This window comes from Hylobates moloch, unplaced genomic scaffold, assembly GCF_009828535.3.
Source record: "Hylobates moloch isolate HMO894 unplaced genomic scaffold, HMol_V3 SCAFFOLD_21, whole genome shotgun sequence".
Classification (NCBI taxonomy): domain Eukaryota; kingdom Metazoa; phylum Chordata; class Mammalia; order Primates; family Hylobatidae; genus Hylobates; species Hylobates moloch.
In genome coordinates this window covers 913,536-938,487 of record NW_026652296.1, presented here as the reverse complement: position 1 = coordinate 938,487, position 24,952 = coordinate 913,536, and the positions used below count along the sequence as shown (strand labels likewise).

At 63.2% G+C, this 24,952-nt stretch overlaps 1 protein-coding gene across 1 annotated transcript in view; it reads left to right on the top strand.

Annotated features, from left to right (window-relative positions):
* Positions 1–24,952, top strand: part of COL20A1 (collagen type XX alpha 1 chain) — a 40,345-nt gene that overhangs the window by 14,522 nt on the left and 871 nt on the right. Inside the window, exons 5-35 of the mRNA XM_032142007.2 lie at positions 328–507; positions 1,755–1,913; positions 2,240–2,359; positions 2,796–2,960; positions 3,591–3,755; positions 4,015–4,172; positions 4,644–4,773; positions 5,672–5,817; positions 5,898–6,021; positions 6,189–6,328; positions 6,841–6,970; positions 7,214–7,356; positions 7,554–7,686; positions 8,247–8,395; positions 8,576–8,705; positions 9,659–9,694; positions 10,999–11,137; positions 13,627–13,769; positions 14,082–14,191; positions 14,641–14,799; positions 14,893–14,970; positions 15,613–15,699; positions 16,658–16,711; positions 20,023–20,076; positions 20,253–20,306; positions 20,678–20,731; positions 21,339–21,410; positions 22,468–22,503; positions 22,596–22,644; positions 22,848–23,015; positions 24,045–24,122. Coding sequence (XP_031997898.1) covers positions 328–507; positions 1,755–1,913; positions 2,240–2,359; positions 2,796–2,960; positions 3,591–3,755; positions 4,015–4,172; positions 4,644–4,773; positions 5,672–5,817; positions 5,898–6,021; positions 6,189–6,328; positions 6,841–6,970; positions 7,214–7,356; positions 7,554–7,686; positions 8,247–8,395; positions 8,576–8,705; positions 9,659–9,694; positions 10,999–11,137; positions 13,627–13,769; positions 14,082–14,191; positions 14,641–14,799; positions 14,893–14,970; positions 15,613–15,699; positions 16,658–16,711; positions 20,023–20,076; positions 20,253–20,306; positions 20,678–20,731; positions 21,339–21,410; positions 22,468–22,503; positions 22,596–22,644; positions 22,848–23,015; positions 24,045–24,097 — 3,518 coding nt within the window. The 3' untranslated portion in view covers positions 24,098–24,122. The remainder of the gene's footprint in view (positions 1–327; positions 508–1,754; positions 1,914–2,239; positions 2,360–2,795; positions 2,961–3,590; positions 3,756–4,014; positions 4,173–4,643; positions 4,774–5,671; positions 5,818–5,897; positions 6,022–6,188; positions 6,329–6,840; positions 6,971–7,213; positions 7,357–7,553; positions 7,687–8,246; positions 8,396–8,575; positions 8,706–9,658; positions 9,695–10,998; positions 11,138–13,626; positions 13,770–14,081; positions 14,192–14,640; positions 14,800–14,892; positions 14,971–15,612; positions 15,700–16,657; positions 16,712–20,022; positions 20,077–20,252; positions 20,307–20,677; positions 20,732–21,338; positions 21,411–22,467; positions 22,504–22,595; positions 22,645–22,847; positions 23,016–24,044; positions 24,123–24,952) is intronic.

Below are 24,952 nucleotides of genomic sequence, written 5' to 3'. Positions count from 1 at the left end.
CCAGCTGAGTCCCACCCTCCTCCAGGCCGGGTCCCACCCTCCTCCAGGCCGGGTCCCACCCTCCTCCGGGCGGGGGTCCCACCCTCCCCCGGGCTGTGTTCCAGCCCCGGGGGTGGGTGTGTGTGAAGCAGCTCTGGGCTGGGCTAGGGGCAGGTTTGAGTCCTGACTCACCAGCAAGACTGCCTTGCCCCTGACGTCTTTGCATGCCTCCCAGGGTCCTGGGCCCTCAGCACCCACAGATGCGCCCTTGAAGGGGTGTATGTGCAGCTGCCCCAGTGGAGCAGGCCCTCCGCTCCCACCCTGATGGCCCTTTGTGTCTCCCCACAGTTGAGGATCTGAAGAGTAGCTCCCTGGACAGAAGCAGCCAGAGGCCCCTCGGCTCTGGAGCCCCGGAGCCCACCCCCTCCCACGTGGGGAGCCCAGACCCTGAGCAGGCTTCTGAGCCCCGAGTTGCCTCCGCGCCAAGCCAGGATCCGCCCACTCCTGGTGGGTCGGAGTGGAGACAGAATAAGTCTCCGGGGAGGGAGTGACCTTTGGTTTCCCACATTTCCCACCACGAGGCCAGGAAGTTCTTCCTCATGTCTGACCACACGGTCTCTAGCTTTAACTTAAGGCTGTCATGTTCCCAGGTTCACTCAAGCCAGGCCACTGGGAGCAGGTGGTCCCACTACCTCTGACCCCTTTGGGAACCTCCAGCCTGGGTCTAGGGGGTGGTGTGAGGGGTGGGTCATGCTCTCCCAGGAAGGGGATCAGGAGCAGAGCTGGTCCGGGGGCCCCGGAGGGAGGGCCCTGCCCAGCCGGCCCCAGCCGTGGAGAGGTAGAGCCACACCAGGACAGAAGAGAAGCCAAGTAAGGGGTGGGCACAGACGGGGGCAGTGCACTGTGTCTGCCCACAGGGCCCCCGTAGGCGGGGCTGGGCTTCCCCATAGAACTGGGAGGGCCTGGCTTTGTCTCCTCCGTCAGATTGGGGTCCTCAGAGGCAGGATTCTACCTCCCCCATCAGACTTGGAACTGAAGGACGTGTTCTCCTCCTCAGACTTGGGCACATCCCCTCCAGAGGGTTGTCGGGTCCAGTGCTGTCGTCCCCTCAGGGTGCTGGGCTCTGCTGGGTCCCCTGGACTTGGGCTCCCCCAGGGGAGTGTCCCCACCCATGCAGGCCTCAGGGCAGCTGGACCTCTTCGGTCGCCCCACGGGGGGCTCCACCGTGATGGCTGCTGGCCTCGTTCAGGCATCTCCCCGGGGGTCTGGCCCTGGCTCTGGGGCCCGCCTCACCAGGCACTGCCCCTGCAAAACCCTGGGGAGCGCCAGACGGGCGATGGGGGCTTTGTCTTCACAGCACTGCCCTGTGGTGCTCACGGCGGCTCTGCTGGGGCTGTCTGTGGTGCCCACCCTCCCCTCCTCACCTGGTTTGTGCCTGGTGGGCTTCTGGGCCTGATGTCTGGGCAGGCAGCGAAGGCCGGCTCCTGTCCAGACAGCCGCATGCAGCCATGGAGGGCAGATGTGCCCGAGCACCAGGCTGCCTCACATCAGCGGTGGCTGGACTGTGCAGCCGTGCCAGTGTGGGGCTGTCTAGTCCGGTGAGGCCTGAGGATCTTGGAGTCCTTTCCCCTGAAACCTGGCCCAGCCTGCCTCACTCTTGTGGCTGGAGCCCCAGGGAAGGTGATCTGGGGGCTGAGGCCAGGCCCGGAGCAGTTTGGGGGTCTTGGACCAGGGATGGGCCTCACCTAGCACCTGACCCACTCCCACCGCCCCAGCCGGCCCCCACTTCCGCTGCCTGCCCCCCGTGCCTGCTGACATGGTCTTCCTGGTGGACGGGTCCTGGAGCATTGGCCACAGTCACTTCCAGCAGGTCAAGGAGTTCCTGGCCAGCGTCATCGCACCCTTTGAAATCGGGCCAGATAAAGTCCAAGTAGGTGGGTGCTGGCCCGGCCCGCCTCCTGCCCCACCTGGACATGGTCCCCACAGCTCTGACTGCTGGAGGAGGCTGTGACCTGCGGGGGTCCCCGCACCAGCCAGGGCTCTCACCTTGTGGGGTGGGACACCTGCTCCACATGAGGTGTTCTGGGGACCCCTCTGTGTGGAGGCCCTGGCTCTGCAAGCGTCCTCTCCCTGGGGACTGGCTGCTGTGGCCGGGGGACCCTGCAGAGGCACGTGCAGCTCTCAGGGGTGGCCCTGTGCCCAGCTCCCTGGGCATCTCGGCATTGGAAACTGAGCCTGTGGCCGCGCCCCTCCTCCCCAGGCCTGACTCAGTACAGCGGGGATGCCCAGACTGAGTGGGACCTGAACTCCCTCGGCACCAAGGAGCAGGTGCTGGCAGCTGTGCGCCGCCTCCGATACAAGGGGGGAAACACGTTCACAGGTACGGCCCAGGCCCACCCCTCCCTCCGTCCTGAGGGCGGACCTCCTTCTGCCGCCCTCCCAGATCCCGAAAGCTTGTGTGTAAATCGAGCTCCAAGTGGTGTGGACCTGAGCCCTGTTCACACCTTTATAGAGGGCAGAGTCCTTGTTTACCTTTCACGAAAACGAGGGCCCACGTCCAGCGCGTGGCTCCTCTGTTCCACATTAGCAGCTCTGGCTGGGTCCACACCCGGCCCAGTCGGGGTCAGGTAGGGTCTGGCTGGGGAACTTGGGGCCCCTCCACAGGCAGACCCTCCCTGCTCCCTTGGGCTGCCGCCTGGCCTCCTGGTACCCCACAAGGGAAGGAGAGGAGCATCTGTGCTGTCCGGTTGCTGCCAGCCGAGCACCAGGAGGGGATGCTGGCAGCCGCCTGTCACTTTATTCCTGCTGCTCCCAAGGCCTTGCCCTGACCCACGTGCTGGGGCAGAACCTGCAGCCCGCGGCTGGCCTCCGTCCAGAGGCGGCCAAGGTGGTGATTCTGGTGACAGACGGCAAGTCCCAGGACGATGTGCACACTGCTGCCCGTGTCCTCAAGGACCTGGGCGTGAACGTCTTCGCTGTGGGTGAGCACCATGCGGCCCCCCGGCCCTGGGCTGGAGTCTCACTGCCTGGTGGGCTTGGGGTCGCAGCAGGGAGCTTGCCTTGGGCACCTGGTCCCTGAGCCCCAGCTTCCACATCCGCGGCACGGAGCTGCACGCAGAGCCGGGCACCGCCTGGCACTCAGAGGCGACGGCACAGGCGGGCTGCTCCTTTCCAATCTCCTGGTGTTCGGTGCCTTCCGTAGAATCCCCTCAACCCTCCCCCTGTGGCGTGAACCTCCCTGGTGAGATATTCACCGAGCAGCTCCAGCTGCCCCCTCTGGCCACCATCCCTGTGCCTGGTGACTCCCGCCTGCTGTGCCCTGGCGAGGAGCTTCCTGGCACCCTCCAGGGCCTGGGACTCACAGGCGAATCAACTCTGTCCTGTGGGGAGGAAACCCCAGATTTTGAGGCAGGAGTCCTGGGAGCCCAGACCCTTCCTTGATGCCCCCAACCCCTCGGGAGCACCTGGCCCAGCACGTGGGTGGCAGGTGGGCCGAGTACAGCCCATAGGCCTCTTTGCTCCTGACCCAGTCTCCGTGGAGACCCCCACTGCAGGTGGCCCCATCGGGTGACCCCAGTGCAGGCCGACCTCACCTCCCTCTTCACGAGCAGGTGTGAAGAATGCCGATGAGGCTGAGCTGAGGCTCCTGGCATCCCCACCGCGGGACATCACTGTCCACAATGTGCTGGACTTCCTGCAGCTTGGCGCGCTGGCTGGGCTGCTCAGCCGCCTCATCTGCCAGATGCTCCAGGGTGGGAGCCCGCGGCAGGGCCCAGGTGAGGGGCAGGGTCACCCACACAGGCTGCAGCCTCCCTGGCTGCTTTGGGCAGAGGGTGGGGGGACGCTGTGGCTCCCGTGTGGTACCCGAGGCCAGTTCCTGTGGCTCTAAGGAGGTCTGCAGCACCCCCTTACATCTGTCCACTGAAGGGCTGGGGAGCAGCTTTCCTGTCCCTCCTGTGAGTGGCCACCAGGGGGAGCGTGGACACAGCTGCCCGTGCAGTGACCACCTGCCCCCCACTCCTGCTACTCCTGCAGCAGTGGCTCCAGCCCTGGACACCCTCCCCGCCCCCACCAGCCTGGTCCTGAGCCAGGTGACCTCCTCCAGCATCCGCCTGTCGTGGACTCCAGCCCCCCGGCTCCCCCTCAAGTATCTGATCGTTTGGCGCGCCTCCAGAGGTGGCACCCCCAGGGAGGTGAGGGGGCTGGTATACAGGGCTCCCCGAGCCGGTCCTCAGCCGTAGTGGGGTCTGATGAGCCAAAGGGAGGGCGGGAATAAAGGCCCACAAATAACTGGGTCCAGGCTGAGGAGGGGGTGGCGAGGAGCTGGCAGCCCAGGGACTCACCGCGGAGCTGCGTCTGGGAGGCAGCCTGGGGTGAGTGCGTTTTAGTGGCCGAGGAGGGCAGAGCAGGGGGCGTTCCGAGGGTGCTGGGGTTAGGGTCAGACTCGGAGCGCCTCCTCCCTTTGATTGATCGATCGATTGTGGTGGGCCTGCCCATGCTGTGCCTGGCACTGCTCTGTCATAGGTACCGGGAGCCCCGGCCTGTGGGAAGTGGGGCACCCTGCGGGCCCCAGCTGAGCTCACAGTCCAGCTGACAGTTCCTGTCCTGCTCCCCATCCCCCGGCACCCCCCTTCCTGGCTCCGTCCTTGCCCACTCTGTTCCAGGTGGTGGTGGAGGGGCCCGCCGCCTCCATGGAGCTGCACAACCTCGCCTCCCGCACAGAGTACTTGGTCTCCGTGTTCCCCATCTATGAGGGCGGTGTTGGCGAAGGCCTTCGGGGCCTGGTGACCACAGGTAGGTGGGGCGGAGGCAGCGGCCAGGTTCTGGGTGGGAGGCCCCACTCGCGGCCGTCCCTTGGAGCCTGGCACCCCGGGGCAGCGTAGCGAGCAGCCCTGGATCTTAACCACCCACAGTTGGCACCATCCCCAGCTTGCTGTGTGACCAAGGCTGGGTCACTGGGCCCCTCTGACCCTGGATGTTCTCTTCTGAACACCAGCTATACCATTGGTGTCATCGCCTCAACCATAATCACAACCCATTATGCTCCTTGTCCACAGTGTCTATGGAGCTCCCCCTGCTTGGCCTCCAGCACGTGGCTTAGCTCGCTGGGTTCTTGGACCCCCAGGGACTGCCATGAGCCCATCTGTAATAGCCTTGTTGAGATGTAATTTACGTACCATACAATCTGCCCATTTAAAGTGTAGAACTCTAGTGGCTTTGGTATATTCAGAGCTGTCACCCATGGCCACAGTTCATGTTAGATCATTTTCTTCCCCCTAGAGGAACCACTGTACCCTTAAGCGCCTGCCCCCCCTGCCCCCGCCCCCCCGGCCACCCCAAGCCACCTTCTGTCTCTGGATGTGCCTGTCCCAGACGTTTCCTGCAGATGGAATCACACCGTGCGGCCTTTTGTGTCTGGCTGTTTCCCGAAGCCCTTTTCACCCCCCGGAGGCCACATTCCTCCCATGACCTCAAAGCAGATGGCCTTAAACAACACTGTGGGGTGGCCTTGTGTCCCCAGAGCTGGAGCCACAAACCTTGGCCCAAGGTGAAGCCTGGGAAGTGCCACTTCGAATCCTGTGAATCTGCCAGGCGGTGGCTGCGCCCACGCGCTCTGGTGTGAGGGTCCCCCTGTGCCTGAGTGTGATCTCTGTGGGCCCGCTTCCTAAAGTGCCCCTGCATGGCCCCCCAGCACCTCTGCCCCCGCCCCGGGCGCTGACCCTGGCCGCAGTGACGCCCAGAACCGTCCACCTCACCTGGCAGCCCTCGGCCGGGGCCACCCGCTACCTGGTGCGATGTTCTCCTGCTTCCCCCAAGGGTGAGGAGGAGGAGCGAGAGGTGAGCTGGGCCGGGGGGTGGCGGGGGAGGCAGTGGGGCAGAGCGAGTGGGGGCTGGCCTGGGACGTCATGTCTCTGCAGGTGCAGGTCGGGCGGCCCGAGGTGCTGCTGGATGGCCTGGAACCGGGCAGGGACTATGAGGTCTCCGTGCAGAGCCTGCGAGGCCCTGAGGGCAGCGAGGCCCGGGGCATCCGTGCCAGGACCCGTGAGTGCTCCAACCCCGGCTGCCTGCCCACGGGCGGGTGCCCCGTCTTGTTCCTCAGCCTTCCATGGCGTGGGGGACCTCAGGCTCCCTCGGTCCCAGCCACTGCCCACCCTTGCCCCTGCCACGGAGGCCACATGCTGGCCTTGAGGCTGTGCTGTGCTTTGCAGCCGCCCTGGCCCCCCCGAGACACCTGGGCTTCTCAGACGTGAGCCACGACGCGGCACGAGTGTTCTGGGAGGGCGCTCCGAGGCCTGTGCGCCTGGTCAGGGTCACCTATGCCTCCAGCGAGGGCGGACACTCAGGGCAGGTGAGAGCAGAGCCCACCGGGGGCCCGAGTGTCTTGAGGGACCATGGGGCCCTGTCTGGCAGGCATGGGGTAGAATCAACCATCAAATAACACACTTAAAACCACGGCGGCCATGAGGCACACCGGGGGCACCTGGTGTGGGGGCGGGTGTGGGTGTGGGGGCGGATGTGGGTGTGAGGGCGGGTGTGGGTGTGGGGGCGGGTGTGGGCGTGGGTGTGGGTGCGGTTGTGGGTGTGAGGGCGGGTGTGGGTGTGAGGGCGGGTGTGGGTGTGGGGGCGGGTGTGGGTGTGGGGGCGGGTGTGGGTGCAGGGGCTGTGCGGAACCAGGCCGGGGAGGCCCACCCCAGCCGTCCTGCAGTTCTGTTGCCCTCCCATCCCTCAGGACAAGCCCATTTTTCCCATTTTGGGGGTCATGGGGTAGTCCTGGCCGCAGGTGCTGGGCCTGGGTCTCCACCCCAGCAAGGGCTCCAGGCACCGGCTGGGCCTGCCATGTCGCCCTCCCACCTACTGCAGACAGAGGCTCCTGGGAACGCCACCTCGGCCACGCTGGGGCCTCTCTCTTCCTCCACCACCTACACTGTCCGCGTCACCTGCCTCTACCCTGGGGGAGGTTCCTCTGCGCTGACTGGCCGGGTGACCACCAGTGAGTGGGGAGAGGTTGGAGCTGGGGGTCCGGGGGGGGGTTCCGTGTCCTTCTGCCCCGCTGGACAGTTCACGTCCAGTGTTTTTGGAGCCTGTCCTGGGCCAGTGCTGAGCCAGGTGGGGACGGGCACCCAGACGGGTGTGATGGATGGGGGTACAGGGTGCTCCTGGGTGTGGCTGCCCCTCCTCTGAGGCGCCCAGGCTCAGGGGCTGCACCCCCAGCCTGTGTCTCCACTTCCTTCAGAGAAAGCTCCCAGCCCAAGCCAGCTGTCTGTGACGGAGCTGCCAGGGGACGCGGTCCAGCTGGCGTGGGTGGCCGCAGCCCCGTCTGGCGTGCTTGTCTACCAGATCAAGTGGACGCCCCTGGGAGAGGGGAAGGCTCATGAGGTGGGCAGGGGTGGGTTTGTCCTTCTGAGGGGCCCCCCGTGGGCCCCCGGTCCTGAGGCCAAAGTCCAGGGCTCAGAGCCGTGTGTGCGCCCACCCTGTCTCCCAGGGATGCCCCACTGCCCACGGCCTGTGCACCAGGCCCCCCAACCTGAGGACCCCAATGTACCCGGTGACCCCGGGGGCTCTCCTCTCCCTAGATCTCTGTCCCAGGGAACCTCGGCACAGCCATCCTGCCTGGCCTAGGGAGGCACACGGAGTACGACGTCACCATCCTGGCCTACTACAGGGATGGGGCCCGCAGTGACCCTGTGTCCCTCCGCTATACCCCCTGTAGGTGCCCCTCCACTTCCCCTCTTCTGGGTGTGGGGCAGGGATGGCCCGAGGGACCCCTGAATCACCCGCTGCACAGGCCCAGGACCCCAGACTCCCAGAACTGCTGGCTCCCGGAGCCCTGACCACTGGGCCTGGTCACTGGAGTCTGCAGCACTTCCTTGAGCCCACACGGGGATAGGTGTTCCCCCAGTGGCCGAGTGCACAAACCACCTGGTGTCCCGCAGGGCAGCCCAGGCAGCAGCCCTGGTTGGGGGTATGGTGAGGGCCCTGGTGGGTGGCGTGGTGTGGGTGTGGCAGGGGCCCAGTGTGGGCTGTGACAGGGGCACAGTGTGGGTGTGCCAGGGGTGTGGTGTGGCGTGGTGGGGCGTGTTGTGGGCTGTGGCAGGGGTGTGGTGTGGGTGTGCCAGGGGTGTGGTGGGGGCTGTGGCCGGGGTGTGGCATGGTGTGGTGGGGGCATTACACAGAGCAGGGTAGGGGCTGGGCAGCTGGTCCTCTGGCCACCGGGTGCCTCCTTTCTGGAGGGGTCTGAGCCCCACACAGCCCATGCTCTCGGCCAGCCACAGTGAGCGGGAGCCCCCCCTCCAACCTGGCCCTGGCCTCGGAGACCCCCGACAGCCTGCAGGTCAGCTGGACACCCCCGCTTGGCCGCGTGCTCCATTACTGGCTCACCTACGCGCCCGCCTCTGGCTTGGGACCCGAGAAATCCGTGAGTCTTGGTAGAGCCTGAAGCCACCCCGCCTCATGGGGCCTCCTGGAAGGGGCATGGCCACGCTGTCTGCGGAGGGCGGCAGCTCTGCCATGGCGGGACACAGAGGGAGGCAGCTGAGCTGCGTGGGCGAGCAAAGTTGCCCAGGAAGTGGGGACCAGGCACCCTCCCTTCTCGTAGGTCTCTGTGCCAGGACCCAGGAGCCACGTGACACTCCCCGACCTGCAGGCAGCCACCAAGTACAGGGTCCTGGTCTCAGCTGTCTATGCAGCAGGCAGGAGTGAGGCTGTGTCTGCCACGGGCCAGACAGGTGAGTGGGTACCAAGACCCCAGACCCAGGTAGACCCACCCCCAGCCAGCTCCAGACTCATCCAACCCCAGACCTAGTTGACCCCAGGGGTCACAGGCAGGCAGGGGTCCCGGGTGGCTGGGGATGACTGGTTCCAGGCTGGCCCCACCTGGATTCTCCAGGGATGAGGATCTGGTCACAGTTGCCTGGGGTCTTCCACGGCGGGAGCTGCTGTTGCTGGTTTTTTGTCTCTTGCTGGTTTTCCTGGAGAACCACAGGTGCAGGGCGAGGGCTCTGAGAGGATCCAGCCCAACCTTCCAGCTTCCCTCTGGGCGCCCCATTGTGGGGTCTTCCAGTCTTGGCTTGCACGCCCTTGGGGGCGGGGTCCTCACTGCCTGGACAGCTGCCCCGGCGAGGCGCCTTCCCATGGGAGGGGAGAGCGGCTCCTCCCGTCGGGGGTGCTCCTTCCTGCCTTCTCTGCCCATGAAGGGTTCCGAGCACCTGCCATGGAGCAAACCCAAGTCCCTGGGCCCCCAGGACACGCGTGCCCGCAGCCTCCCCTCACACCAGGCATCTCCCTGGCCCCCAGGACACACGTGCCCCCGGCCTCCCCTCACACCAGGCATCTCCCTGGCCCTGCCAGTTCAGGGCACGCCTGGGTGACCAGTACCCTCAAAGGGTATCACACCCAGTGGGATGCCTGGTATGACCCTGGGCCCACCGGGCTGTCTTGGGGACAGCTGTGTCACTCAGTGAGATCCAGAGGGGCAGGGACCATCCCTGTTCCCTTCCTTTTCTGGGAGGCGTGGGGACCACAGGCCTTGTGGGCAGCAGATGGGACACAGCACAGTCCCACCTATACAGATGGAGCACAGGCCGGGGCATTGTCCACGAAGTGGCCCCTCCCCAGTGGTCTGTCAGGCGTGGGGGGCTGGGTCGCTCCCACTCACACTGACCCTGTCTCCTCTCAGCAGCCTGCCCAGCCCTCCGCCCCAACGGCTCCCTCCCAGGTGGGTCCTGTGCGCCCTCCCCTGCCTGCGCGCCCTCCCCTGCCTGCCCGCCCACAGTCTCTCGGGCTCTTCCTGGGCGTGGGGGCCAAGGGTGTTGGGACCTGGGACCCGGTGGTGGTGCAGTTGGAGGATGTGTGGGCGGGTTTGCGTCTCCACAGACTTCCCTGTGGCTGGCTGGGTGGTGGTTATTCCTGCTTCTCACTGAGGGAGCCGAAGGTTGTGTAAGGTCAGGGCCAAGACCCTGCAGAGCCCAGGCAGCGCTGGGGACCCTGGGTCCTTTCCAGCCTCATTCCAGGGTCTCTGCTGACTGGAGCTGGGGGTTTGAGGTGCCGAGCCTGGGGTCCTCATTCGAGTTGCCTGAGAGTGAGGCCCTCCCCAGAGAGGGGCTGAGAGGTGGACAGCTCGAGGGCAGGGGACAGCTCGAGGGCAGGGGACAGTGTCCCGGGGGTGCAGGGAGGGCTGCGGGTGGTGAGAGCTGTGAGTCTCACCTAGGGCTTCAGTGAGTGAACGCCTGTGGGGCTGTGACTGCTCTGAGCCTGCAGCAGGGACAAGACAGGACAGTGGGACAGGTGGGGATGGTGGGAGGCAGGGACTGCCGGCTTGAAACAGGCCTTGGAAGGGGCTGCGGCCTCTGCCGCCTCCTGCCCGGTGCCTGCTGGCAGCGCTGATAAGCCGCAGTGTGAATGGGATTTCGCCCTTCACTTTGTACCAATTAGTGCCAGAAAGGAGCTGGGGCTTCGAGGGTGGTGGTTGGCACCTGCGGTTCTGTGCGGTGGGGCTCGCCAGGGAATGGGGTCATCGCAGGCCCCCAGGCAGGGTGGATGGAGCGAGCCGGCCACGCCGTGTGCCAGCAAAGGGGAACTCACTGACAGTCTTCCTCGGAGGGAAAACGACCTTGGGCGGGTGGGGGACGCGGTGCAGTGGGCTTGCTGGGGGGCAGGGGGGAGAGGTGGGAGTTGGGGCTCGTGATCGGGGGCTGGGCGTCCACCCTGTCCATCTCTGGGTCTCCGAAGCTGGGCGTTTGGCCCAATGATTTCCCAGGGTGGCCTGGGGAGTGGCCCCTCCCAGTGTGTTGGATTGCCCTGGGGAGGGGTGGGGGGCGATGCCCAGCCCAGGGCCTGAAGCAGACCCCTGCCCACCCCCCAGCCCCTGTGCTGACTTCCCGCCCACCCCGCTCCATCCCCCCTCCCTCCCACCGCACTGCAGCCCCCGGGTCCCTCTTGAGCCCCCGCTCCTGCCCCTCCCTCCCTCCCCTGCCATCTCTGATGGTCCCTCGGTGCCCCCTCCCTCGTCATGTCCCCCAGGGTTTGACCTGATGGTGGCCTTTGGCCTGGTGGAAAAGGCTTATGCTTCCATCCGGGGCGTGGCCATGGAGCCGTCTGCCTTCGGTGGGACCCCGACCTTTACGCTCTTCAAGGACGCGCAGCTGACAAGACGGGTCAGGTGTGAGGGCGAGGGCTGGGGTGGAGCTGGAAGCCCAGGCTGGGGCCGCTGAAGGTTCGGAGGACATGGCAGGGTGGGGAGCGTGGGCTGGAGACCTCCTGGAGGCTGTGGGGCATGGCAGCACTGCTATGTCAGCAGACGGCTGACTCACCCCAGTACTCATGCTTCAGAAATTCACATTTTACAAATTAATAAAATCTCCATGGGCAGAGTGAGGCCAGCCCCTTGGCATATTTTTGCAACCAAGTATGGATCTATTTCCCATGTGAGCCCAGAGCTGGTCAAACGTGCAGGAGTCCCAGGCTGACCTGAGGCGATGGGCCAAATCTGCCGATCACCGGGTGGAGAGGAAGCGATCACTCTCAAATAGCTTTGCATGAGATTTGGGACAATTCCTGATCTCTCGTGACCACCCTCCCTTATTTACAGAGATGTTGTTCATCATGACCCTGAACTGTGATATATGCTGCATGACATTTTATGTTAAAATGCTTGATGATAAAGGTGGAAGCCAGGTGTGCTGGTGCACATCTGCAGTCCCAGCTGCTGGGGAGGCTGAGTCCAGGAGGTTGAAACCAGCCTGGGCAAGGCAGCAAGACCCCATCTCTACAAATAAACAAACAAACTTAGCCGGGTGCAGGGGCAGCACCTTGTATTCCCAGCTGCTCGGGAGGCTGAGGTGGGAGCATGTCTGTCTCAGGAGATGGAGGCTGCAGTGGGCTAGGATTGTGCCACTGTAGTCCAGCCTGTGGCACCAGAGCAAGACTCCGTCTCTTAAAAAAAAAAAAGTTACAAAGGTGAGTTATATTCTGTAACCGAGATTTTAAAATTACAGAAATATATACATTTAAAAACTCACCTAGCTCTGCTGGGGCTTAGGAATGTCTCTCCCAGCCTGTTTTCTCCCCACACAGCCGCTGGCCCATCCTGGCCCCCTGGTCACCACAGCGTCTTCGTGGCTGAACTCGATGACTGTTCCCTGGCTTCCCTCACCATCCTCTCCCTTCCCCCAGTCTTGCTGCACATGCCCCCTGCACGCTGCCCCCATGGCAGTTTCTCTTCAGGGTGGTATAGTTGCCCTCCGCCCTCCTCTCTGGGCAGCAGGCTGCAGAGCCCTCTTCCTCAGCGGCCTCAGGTGGTGTAGACGCCCCCTGCCCTCCTCTCCTCTTCCTCAGCGGCCTCAGGTGCATGTGCTGAGCTGGGTGTTCTTACGAGTGGGTGAGGTGGGAGCTCTGATCGCCTGCAGCCCGAGGCAGCTTCAGGGCCTCCTGGGTGCCTCCCCAAGCTCTCTGCTCTCAAGCAAACCCTCCTCGGACCAGGCAGCCTCCACAGGGTGGCTGTTTCCATGAGTCCCTGTTCTCAAATGAGGGCTTCTCCCAGCCTCGTGGCGTGAGCGGGCGCTTCCCATGCCTATTTGCCCTTCCAGAGCTCACAGCCCGAGAAGTGGGGGCAGATGGTTCTCTAGGTGCGGCCGCCCAGGGTGGACCCCCGTGAGGGTTGCCACGCCGAAAGAGGAGGGCTCCTGCTGTGTGGGGTCAGGAGGCTCCTGAGGGGGCATCACAGGTGCCCAGGCCCCAGACCAGTCTGCTCTCGGGATGGCAGGAAGGTGGCTGGGCAGGGTCTTTCTTGGGCTGTTGGTTTTCATCCTAAGAGTGAATGAAAGACAGATAGGAGGCTGCAGCCATTGGGACCCAATTCTATCAGGAGCCGGAGACCCTGCTCCCTGGACCCCAATTCTATCAGGGGCCTGAGACCCTGCTCCCTGGACCTTGATTCTATCAGGGGCCAGAGACCCTGCTCCCTGGACCCCAATTCTATCAGGGGCCTGAGACCCTGCTCCCTGGACCCCGATTCTATCAGGGGCCCGAGACCCTGCTTCCTGGAACATTAGGGGACCAAGACCCTGGTCCCGCCCCTCAGGGTGTCTGGCTGGGCACTGGCGAGGACCCGCTGGGCGGTGCCAATGAGTGTGAGTCGGGGGAGCTGCTCCCGAGAGCAGAGCTGCCTTTCAGGAGTGACCCCGAGACCCTCCTGTGGGGTGTCCTGGGCCAGCACCCCCTCACCCTCACAGGGGCCCCCGGGAGCACGGGTCTTAGTGAGCCTTTGCTGGGGTCATCTGGGATGTGACCTGGGATGACCTTGGGCCTGGCGCCTCCGAGTACTTCTGTTGGATCCTCCTCATTCAATGGGAGGGGTTCTGTCCTTTATGTACCCCATGTTACTCTTGGGGAAACTGAGGCAGGGGAGCCCCAGTGTGGCCTCATAGACCCTCAGCTCTGTGGACCCACCAGTGTGGGCTCGTAGGGAGCCAATGGCCTCCAGGCTTAGTCTACAGCTGGGAAGGGTGTGCGGGTGCAGGGGTCCACCATGACCCTCAGAGCAGCTTCAGGGACGGGGACTGGAGCCGGGGCTGGGCGAGCTGATCGTCCTGCCAGGCTTGGCCGCCCTCGGGTCTGCTCATGTGCCTCCCCCTCCTCCAACCCCCACAGTGACGTCCACCCAGCCCCCCTCCCTCCAGAGCACACCATCGTCTTCCTTGTGCGCCTGCTTCCCGAGACACCCCGTGAGGTCTTCGCGCTGTGGCAGATGACGGCCGAGGACTTCCAGCCCCTCCTCGGGGTTCTGCTGGATGGTGACATGGGCCCCGCGTCGCCCCCAGCAGTCAGGAGGAGTGAGGGCAGGGAGGCCCCAGAGCCCTGGGAGGCCTTCAGAGGAAGTCCAACCTCCAGGCCAGGCCCTCAGTGCCCCCGGGGAGCAGGGGTGTTGGCGCCCACCCTGGGTGGGAGGCAGGTGTCCCTGCAGTGGACCGTGGGCCACATTGAGGGTCACCTCCAGCTTGGCACCCTCAGGGCTGCTCCTGGCCTGTCGTGGGGGCTGCCCTGCTCAAGGTGTAGGCCCGGCTGGTCGCAGCCCGTTCTCACCTGCTCCACCCCTTCCCTGGCAGCCGGGAGGAAGTCCCTGACCTACTTCCACCGCGACCCCAGGGCTGCCTTGCAGGAGGCCACCTTCGACCCGCAGGAAGTGAGGAAGATTTTCTTCGGGAGCTTCCACAAGGTCCTGGAAGGCTGCATGCAGCTCACACCCTTCTCCCCCGTTCCCCCAGCTCTGGGGCAGCCCAGCCCCACAGGGACCTGCTGGATGCCAACTCCTCTCCCTAGGAGAGCAGGACCTTCTTTGGGAGGGAACGTTGACCTGGGGCTCTGTCCCCCTACCCCAGCTCTTCCATCTTAATTGGAGTTGAAGAGCCTCCCAGCCCATCTCTTTAGGACCCACAGACCCCGGGAGGCTCCTGCAGCAGGTGCCATTTGGTCCATTTTACAGAGGGGAAGCCGAGGCCCATCAAGGGGGGGTTCTCCCAGGGTCCCCCGAAACCTGAGGTGAGGTCAGGCTCCTGACCCCAGGCCCCGGGGATGGGTGTTACTCCCCAACTCTGGCCTGGCCTTGGGGGCTCAGGTGGGCACTGGCCCCGCCTGGGCTGTGGAGAACCTCCCGTGGTCTCGCAGGTGCACGTGGCTGTGGGCCGCTCCAAGGTCAGGCTCTATGTGGACTGCCGGAAGGTGGCTGAGCGGCCCCTCGGGGAGGTGGGCAGCCCACCCGCTGCCGGCTTCATCACACTGGGGAGGCTGGCCAAAGCCAGGGGCCCCCGGAGCAGCTCGGCCGCGGTGAGCTGGGCCGTGCCCACCTGCTGGGCCATGCTGGTGGGGGCTGGCAGCCTCTCTGAGCCCTGGGGCTGAGCCGGCTCCCCTGCATTGCAGTTTCAGCTCCAGACGCTGCAGATCGTGTGCAGTGACACCTGGGCCGATGAGGACCGGTGCTGTGAGCTCCCTGCCTCGGTGTGCCCCGTCCCTTGCCCCTGTTCCACGAAGCAAGTTAGGGCAGGTGCTCACTGAGGGTCACAGTGCCTGGGGTCAGTTGGCCTCTGTCCAGATTGTCACTGTGCTGGGAGAGATCAGGGAAGGCTTTCAGAGGAGGCAGCCTCAGGGCCAGAGGATGAGCCCAGAGGGACTGGACAGAGGGTCCTGGAGACCCTGGGGCAGGCTGGGAACCCCTGGCTGCGCTCAGGGCCACGCGCACCTCTGTGGGCCCAGCCAGGTGCAGATGAGTCAGGAAGGGGCACACAGCCACAGCCACAGCCCCTCCCATCCTCGGTGACTCCTCTGTATACCCTGTGCTGGGCTTGGCCATACTGGGGGCCCAGACGGGAGAGAGGGAGGGAGAAGGCACCATTCTGTCCTGGGGCTCATGCAGACAGCGTGGCAGGGTGGGAACCCAGGGCCAGCTGCACACACAGGGGCTTGGCCTGAGTCCGGGACCTGCCCACTGTGCACTTGTGCCCCTGACCTTCACCCCTGCCTCCCAGGTGCAGGTCTGGAAGTCTCCATGGAGCCTAGGTGTGCTTGGCTAATCTCAGCTCTAGGGTCAGGCAAGAGCCAGCGAGAGGGTCTCTCTAATGAGCAGGGTCTCTCTTCTTCCAGAGGGATGGAGAGACCTGCCCGGCCTTCGTGTCTGCCTGTTCCTGTTCCTCAGAAACCCCTGGGCCCCCAGGGCCCCAAGGACCCCCAGTGAGTCCAGTGGCGTCTCCCTGGGGTGACCAGGGAAACTTGGCCAATGTGTTGCTGCCACTGGTGGATGTGAAACCCAGGCCCTCCGGCCCCGGTCCGTCCCCCCGTCCTGCCGCAGAGTTGGGATGTACTTCGTGAGCCTCTTCCCTGCTGCGCCCGCCCTGGGCCAGGAGACAGAGGCCTGGCCCAGCCCCTTCCTTCCTCTGGGCTGGGCCTCCCCGACGAGTGCGCCTCTGGTGCGGAATCCAGTGATTCTCAATGTCAGGGTTGGGAAGCGGGGCCAGGCGCAGCTCCTTCCTTCCCCCAGGCTGGGCCTCCCCCAAGAACCCTCCTCTGGCAGAATCCAGTGTTTCTGAAGTGTGAGGCTTGGGACGGATCCAGGCGCAGCTGGGATCCAGAACTGTGCTGTGGCCACAGGGTGTGACATGGGCCGGCTGTGAGTTACAGCCACTTGGACGGCCACTGTCCTGGGTGCTGGCAGCCCAGCTCACCTGCATCAGGAGCTATAGGGGCCCTCTACCCAGGCCTCAGGGAGGTGGCCCTCCAGGCCTGGATCCCTGCCATGGGGTGGGTCCTGAGAGGTCCTTGGACCTGCCATGGCTGCAGCTGCCTTTGCTCACCCCAAGGTTCCAGCACCCCACAGGTGATGGCTGGGGCTTCCAGAGCTGGCTCCCTGGGACCGGTCAAGCACACTCACTCTAAGCTCAGTGTCCACAGCCCTGTCTACTCAGGGGGCTGGGGTTTGAACCCAGAACTGCCTGACTGTGAGAGGGAAGGATGGGCTAGGGCGTCCTTGCACTGGAAGCCCCTTCTCTTCCCCCTGACAGCAGTGGACAGTCTGGGGCTGGGTGGGGCTAGGGGCTCAGGGTGGGCCCGGCATGGGGCTCAGGGGCTGGTTTGTGCCCCTCTACCTCGGTTGGGTGGTTCTGGGGGCTTAGCCCTGTTTGTGCCTCTGCAGGGCCTCCCTGGGAGGAATGGCACCCCAGGAGAGCAGGGCTTCCCAGGGCCCAGGGTAAGTTTTGGGGAGTCCTGGGAGGTGAGGGGCCTGGATCGTACCTACCAGAAGAGGACACCCCTCCCAGTGCATTCCTGAGAGTGCAGGGAGCTGCACGTAGCCTCCCTAGGCAGGGTGGGGTCTTCCCAAGCTGCAGACAGGCAGGGACCCCAGCACCCCAGGGGTCCAGGGGGTTTGGGCTGGCCCCCATGTGCCTGCAGGGCGCCTGGCCCAGGCCTGATGATGGTGCAAGTCCCCTTTTCACCCAGATAGGGAGGATGAACCCCATGGCCCAGCGGGGGAGTCTGGGGCTTGGGGAGGTGAGGCCACCTGACCTGTTGGCCCTGAAGGCCGCCCTTGATTTCCACGGGGCAGGCACAAGCCAGACGCCTTCTGTGTGCTGGGCTGGGCCCAGGAGCTTAGGCCCACAAAGTATTTTCAGATGTATCTAGGCTCAGCACATGCGCGGCGTGCAGGGAGGTGTTTCGGGGGTGGAGGTTCTGGTTCTGCAGAGAGGGATGTTGAAGACAGTGGCGAGGACAGCAGCCTCCCACCCCACGCGCGAAAGGGCCGCCCTCCGGGCGCGATTCTAAACATTTACCTGAACCACGGTACTGCACAAGCGTGACAGATGCCGAAGGTGTGGTCGGCATGCAGCGAGGCCGCCCTCCTCCCGACCCCGACACCCACCCCTCCCAGCAGCCTTCCAGCGAGTTCCCCATCCCCGTGAGCAAAGACGTGCGCCTGGCTCTGGCGGGGCCGTCCTGCTGCATCTGCGCTGCCATATTCCCTTTGTCTGCGGTTGTGCTGGAGCCTGAGAGCGCATCTCAGGCACAGATTCCCTAGGAGAGTCGTTGGGTGGAAGGGCACACGCCCCTGTGCTTTGGGGTGGGTGTCCCCACGGTGGCCCTGCAGAGCTGTGCGAGGCGCTCCCCCGCGACGAGCCAGCGGTGACCTCCCACCCCCATCTTGCGTTCCTGGCTGCTGTGGGAGCCGCGTCTGATAGATGAAAATGCATCTCTCTTCCAAGCAGCGTGAACGCCCTTTGGAAGTTGCCAATATTTTCTTGCTGGAGATGCCCTCTGACTTCTTCTCCACTGTTCTTTTTTCTTAATAATTTGTGGGCACGCTTTTTACTTGCTGGAACCAGCCCTGTGTCTGTGATGTGAGTTTTGACCGCGTTTGGCATTTTCTTGTCTTTTGAGCTTGTTTACGATGTGCGTTTCCATACAGATTTTAAGATAACTTTACGTAGTCCGTGTTACTGCTCTGTTCTATGGCTTCTGAATTTTGTATCCTGTTTTAAAAGGTCTTCTTATTCCGAGAGTAGAAAGAGCGCCTCCTCCTGGTTCCTCCTGGTGCTTCCAGGCCCTTTTCAACACTCCCGGGTGGATTCCTCTAGAGCTGATTTTGTTACAACACTGGGGAGGACAGAGGACGGGGAGGACTCCAGCTTCACCTCTTCACAGACCACCTGTGGTCGCCTGAGTCTTTCATTACACAGCCAGCCCCTCGCAGAAGTTAAATGCCCTTGCTCTCGTGCTGTCCCAAGGCCCCTGTGTATTTTGGGGTTTTTGAGATGCTCCAGTCTGTCCCGTTGATTTGTCTGTTGTTCACATGCAAGGGCTGTGCTTCTTCAATTATTACAGATGTCTTTAAAATTTTGATGCCAGACGGGCTGGTCCTCTTTTGTATTATTCCCCCAGAATTTTCCTGGCTCTCTTTGCTTATTTCATTGTTCAGTGAACTGTAGAATTGACTTATCCGTTTAACCTAAACAATTCACTTGGTGTTTTTATTGGAACTGTATTCGCTTTAGAGGTATACTCGGGAACAGATGATGTTTTTATGGTGTTGAATCTTCTCATCCAAAAACACAGCCATCCTGCCTTTTGTTCACAGGGCCTATTGTGGCCCTCAGTACAGTGTGGGGACGGCCTCTTCCCACAGACACGCTCGGTTCTCCTTCATCCCTGTGGATTTCCTCTTTTTTGTTGCTATTATAAGTGAGGTGTTTTCTCTCATTGCAGCTTCTACCTCATTGTTTTCACACTGGCCGTTACCGCTGTGTGTGATTTTCATACCCAGTTTTCTTTCTCAGTTATCTTCTTTGTGGTTCGCTTGGATTTCCAGGTTTACAGTGACGTCGCCTGCAAATAAACACTTCACCTTCGGCTTTTCAGTCTTGAGCACTCCAATTTCTTTTTCTCGTCTCATGGTGTTGGTGAATACTCCAGAATTTTGTCAGAGAACAGTGGCAGTAGCAGATACTCTCATTTTCTTCTTGGCTTAACAGAAGTGCTTCTGGCATTTGACCATTAAAGTGCTGTCCTGGAAGCGGAGGCAGGTGCATTTTGTCATGTGGTAGTGAAGTCCATCCACTCTTCTTTTATTAGATTTAAAACATCAAGAATGCACATTAAACAAGCTCTGGTGCTGTTATGGACATAATGAAATGACTGTGCGTCTTAGAGCTATTAATTGTAGGAGATCCCTAAATACTGGATGATTCCTGCATCCGTCGAAAATCTGATGTGGTCGCTGAATTCTCGTTATCCATGTCATGTGCTGCAGAGTTCAGCTTGCTGACATTTTGTTTTGGATTTTGCATTGATGCTTATAAATAAGACTCGCAGTTTTCTTTATAGTGTTTGGAACCTCAATTTGCTTTGTTCAAAAGATAATTTGAGTTTAAATAGCAGCAGTGTCCTCTGCCCCACAGGGTTGGATTTCCCGTAAAACCTGAATCTAGTGTTTTGGGGTCCAGGGCTTAAGAAAGTCTTCTGTCTCCTCAATACAGTTGGCCTGTGGGGGTCTCTGGCTTTTCCTCGGTGATTTCTGCAGCGCCCCCCACACCCCATTGGAACCCACAGTTGGGCAGGGGAGGGCTGGGGGTGGGTTTGGTTGGAACTGGCTTCACAGGCTTGGCTCTGCTGTTCTCTAGCTCTGCAGACCCCTGCTGTGGGTTCTCCCAGACCCTCCCAGGGTGGGCATTGAGGGTGCTGGGGCTGCCCCTGCTCCTTTAATGGAGATGTCTCCATGTGGTCCTGGGTCTGAATGCCCAGAGGGCTGGAAGGGCTGGCCATGACCCAGAGGGGCCACAGGAGGGGCGGCAAGTGTGACCTTGTCAGGCCCTACCCACTGCCTGTGTCTCCAGGGAGAGCCTGGGCCACCCGGACAGATGGGACCAGAAGGTCCTGGAGGCCAGCAGGGGTCGCCGGGGACCCAGGGCCGCACAGTCCAGGGGCCTGTGGTAGGTGTCACTCCTTCCCCACCCTCCTGCCCTGTGCCCCCTCCGCTTCGCTGTCCAGCTCATCTTCCCCCTCCAGGGTCCACCAGGGGTCAAAGGAGAGAAAGGAGACCATGGGCTCCCAGGCTTGCAGGTAGTGTGGTTGGGGCCAGGGGGCCACAGGGGTTGGTGGGGGTGGGGGAAGGACAGGGATGGATATGGGGAGTGCATGGGGGGCACAGGGGTCGGGGGTGAGGCCTCACAGGCAGGGCCACCTCTTCTGGATGTGACCTTGGCCCCTGCCTGGCCGGCCCCTCTGTTCTCTCCTAGGGTCACCCCGGCCACCAGGGCATCCCTGGGAGAGTTGGCCTCCAGGGACCAAAGGTGCTGGCTCTGGGCTTGGAGGGTTCTGTCAGGGTGGTAGAGACCGGCCTGGCGGGGGGCCTTGGAGATGGAGGGTGTGGGGTAGGGAGGGGGAGGTACTTCCTCCTGGGCTCCTGCCTCACCCACTGTGCCACCCCCTTCAGCCTGTGGCCTGGCCAGAAGGCAGGGGAGCTCCAGCCCACCCCAGGCAGGAGCTGTCACTGAGGTAGGGGGGGTGGGGGAGTGGCTGGGTAGGAGCCTGGCAGCCTCAGCTGCCTCACCTTTGCTGCTTGGGTTACAGGGTGTGTTGGGTGCTGCTGGGGGGCTGTCACCATGGGAGGGCTGGGTACAGGTACAAACCCCACCCAGCTTGCGCCTTCCTTTGCCATCAGGGAATGAGAGGCCTGGAGGGAACTGCTGGCCTGCCCGGACCCCCTGGCCCCAGGGTAGGCACCGACCTCCCATGACCCTGACCCCCACCCAGGGCTCCTGTGTTCCAGGGCCCAGGCAGAGGCCAGTCTGAACACCAGCTGCCACCCCTAGGTCACCCCAGGAAGTGGCCTGGGAGGGCCTCACTTCTGCTGGAACTTTCTACAGGGCCCTGTGGGTGGGTGAGCGTCTGCCCAGGAGCACTGCGTGCCCCCAAGTGAGGGCTCTGTGCTGAGGACTCAGTTCCTGCGAGACCTTGGAGGGGGATCTCCTGGCATCGGCCTCGGGCTGAGTGCTGGGCAGGCCAGGTTGCCTCCCTGCAAGCACCACTTCAGGGGAAGCCCAACTTGCAGTCACACTGGAGCAGCTGGCACAGCTGGGGACATTTAGAGCAGCGTGGGTGCTGACAGTGCTGGAGGAGGGGTGCGGGGCACGGGGAGCCAGGGCCTGGAGGCAGGGGAGGCACCACCTGCCGGAGGAATGGCCTGAGGGAGGCTGGAGCCAGCCAGGCGTCTGCCGCCCTTGTCAGGTCAGGGGGCCCCTGGGACGTCTGGGAACCAGGGCTGAAGTGGGAGCAGATTTGCTGAGGGCCCAAGCCAAACCCTGACTTCTGTGTCTCTGCAGGGGTTCCAGGGCATGGCAGGGGCCAGGGGCACTAGTGGAGAGCGAGGACCTCCAGGGGCCGTGGGGCCCACAGTAAGTCCATTTCCAACACCCACCAGCCAACCAAAGGCAAGGGAGTGAAGGGTGCAAGCCCCACATGCAACCGCTCAGGGACTTCCTGCTGACCACCTAGGGACTTCCTGTTGACAGCCCACAGACTTCCTGTTGACAGCTTCCTGTTTACTGGTCTGGAACTTCCTGTTGACCCCCTAGGGACTTCCTGGTGACAGCCCATGGACTTCCTGTTGACCACCCAAGGACTTCCTGTTGCTCTCCCAGGGACTTCCTGTTTACCACTCAGGGACTTTCTGTTGACTGCCCAGGGACTTTTGTTTACCACTCAGGGACTTCCTGTTGATGGCCCAGGGACTTCCTGTTGACTGCTCAGAGACTTCCTGTTGACCACTCAGGGACTTCTCATTTGTTGTTGGAGGCCTGTTCTGAGCTGGGAGCTTGGTGTTGGTGCTAGTACAAGACAGTGGAGCTAAGGGCTGGTTCTGCACCTCTCCCAACCCCACCCAGGACAGACCTGGTGGAGGGGAGGTGGTGGGGCGACAGGCTCCATGGAGGGTAGGGGGACAGACGTGGGAGATGGGGGTGTAGTATCCCCTGGGGGATGCCTTGGCCTTCAGCAGCTCCATGGGCCACCCCCCTTAGGTGGGCTCCAGGTTCACCAAGGAGCTGGGGAGGTGGAAGAAGACAGAAGATGGCAGGGAAGTGCCGGCACAGGCCTGGCCCAGGCCCGGGAAGGGTCTGTTCTCTGGGCAGTGTCCCACACCCGCCATCTCCCCTAGTATAAAATCTACAGCCGGAGGCAAGTCCTTTGTGGCACAAGTTCCAGCCCCACTCAGGACTCTGCTGCGGAACCGAACCTCTCACATGCCTGCTCTGGGGTGCAGGCAAGGACCACAGGCTCCTAGGATCTGGGAATTTGGGATGGGGCTTTGGCTCTGCCTGCCCTGTGGGATCACACTGCCACTGTGGCTATCAGGCTGCCTGAGCCGGGATCCACCCCGGGGCCATCTCACACTTCTCACGTGTGGTCTCAGGCCATCTCTGCTGACTTCTTTTCTCTTCCCCTCCTCATCAGGGGCTGCCGGGGCCCAAAGGGGAACGAGGAGAGAAGGTGAGTGAGGCAAAGAGTCTTTCGCTCACTCAGGATCTCCTGGGAAGGCACCTGCCAAGCGGGTCCCAAAGCTGCACCACCTTCCTTTCCAGGGCGAGCCGCAGTCCCTTGCCACCCTCTACCAGCTCGTGAGCCAGGCCTGTGAGTCTGCCATCCAGAGTGAGTGAGGCCAGCAGCCCTGCACCTGTGCCCACCACACCTGTCTGTCCTCACACTGGCCAGGCCGAGGGAGGCCGCCTTCATGCATCGTTAGCACACCTGGGCCAGGTGTCCTGGCGTGGCCTGCACAGGCCTCGCATCCCTGGATCCCCACTGTGTCCTGCTGACACCCCTCCTCCCCACAGCACACGTGTCAAAGTTCGACTCCTTCTACGAGAACACCAGGCCCCCCGTGCCCATCTTGGAGCAGAAGCTGGAGCCAGGCACTGAGCCCCTGGGGTCCCCTGGCACCCGCAGCGAGGCCCTGCTTCCCGGAGAATGGGGGCGTGGTGGCCGCCACCTTGAGAGCAGAGGTACTGGGCTCCTGGCTCTTGGGGAGGGAGTTGCGGCCGGCGGGGGCGCCGGTTGTCCCTTGGTCCTGGGGCTGGAGCCTCAATCTGTGTCAGCACAGCAGCTCCTGCTGGAGACACCACTGTCCAGCGTCTGGGGTGCTGGGGTGAGGACACGGGGCTTCCCTGAGCCCACACAAAGCCAGTCATGGCACAGAGGTCAGCCTCAGCCTGGCCTTCCAGGGCCTTCAAGGTGACCTCTTCCCCAATCTTCAGGAAACATGAGCTGCCTGCTTAGGGCCACACAGGAGGGCCCAGCCTACCTCCCATCCTTCCTGCCTCCCTCCCACCCTCCTGTCCTCCCCGTCCTCCCCGCTCCTGCCGTCTTATCCTCCTGGCTGCTGCTTCCTCCGCCTCTCCCCACCCAGCGTGGAGCTGCAGGCTCCTGAGACCTTGTCAGCGCGCCGCCTCCTCTGAGGCGGCAGCGGTGGGTCATGACTTGGACGCTGAGATGGAGGAGAGGCTGATTCGGGGAGCTGGAGCTGGAGAGGGGCGTCCACGGGGAGGACAGACAGGGGGATGACCCAGCCAGACGAGGAGAGTTCCACACTGGCCGGGGCAGCAGACGTCTCAGGAAACTGGGGGCAACCTGGGCGGAGCCCCGTGGGCTGTGGGAACCCCTGCCCCAGCCTTGGGAGCTGCCCATTGTGGCCTGGTTACAGCCTGGCAGGTGAGGGGCACATCACTACTCAGAATAAATGGCCCCTTCTGCACCCACCTGTCTAGATGAGGGTGACAGGCACTGTCACAGGGCCCCCACCTGACGCCTTCCCACCTGGCCATGCCCCCCCAAAACTGTCATGGAGTCCAGGAGGCGCCTGTGTGGAGCACAGGAACCTGGCACGCCACTGCCCTCCAGATCTCAAACTCCATCTGAGGACCAGACCTGCTGCCTGTGCCCAGGGAGGGGCCCTGACACCCTCTGTCCCCGTCAGAACAGGGCCCCAAGCCACAGCATTGCTCTGTCCTCACATACCCTCCCTGTCCTCACAGGGGAGCCTGGAGCTGTTGGTCAGACGGCCAGCCCTGGGCAGCAGGGGGGCTAGCACCCAGGGCCTCTGGGAGTGACAGGTAAGCCCCTGCTGCCTGCACCTGCCAGGGCTGAGGGCATCCAGGAAGGAGGAGCTCCTGAGGGGCCAATGGGTGGGGCCTCGTGCTGTCCAGGGTGGGGTGCTGGGAGCACAAGGCCCAGCACAGGCAGGTGAGGTGGCCCTGGGGAAAGTAGGGTCAACAGGAATGTGGGGTCACAGGGCGTGGGGTCACAGGACGTGGGGTCCTGGAGATGGATTGGCGTGCCGGGAGCCTGCTCGACCTCGTGGGCTGCAGAGTTGCATGCTGGGGCGGAGGAGGCCCTGACCAGGGTTAGCGCAGCAGGGAGAGTGGAGCTCAGGTGTTTGCTCAGTGGCACCTGGTCCAGGTGTGGAAAAGCTCACAGGAGTCCCAGGAGGGGCTTGTGAGGCCCTGGGTATGTCGATGAGAGAGGCAGGGTGGGGGCCATAGTAGCACCAGGTAACCTCTGCCTTCCTCAGGAAGCGCTGGGCAAGCGGCCCCTGTGTGCAAACTTAGCTGAGGGGCTGGTCCCAGGAACAGGTGTGGGGACAGGGTGCAGGTGGGTACAGCACAACTCAGGCCTCAAGTAGCCTCAGGGGCCAGAGCGTGGCACAGGGTGTGTGACCTGGGGCCCGTGAGGGGCCGGCGCCTTTGAGCCAGGGGACTTGGCAGGGGCTAGGAGGGCTGAGGAGCACAGGCAGGAGACCCAGGGGCTCCTGGCCAGGCTGGGGCAAGAGGGCAACTGCCCGAGATGCCCGAGACTCAGGTCAGAGCCCAGGGCTAAGGACAAGCAGCCTTGCTTCTCCTTCACAGACCCGCCAGAGAATGACCCCACCCACGGCCCTGCCCGC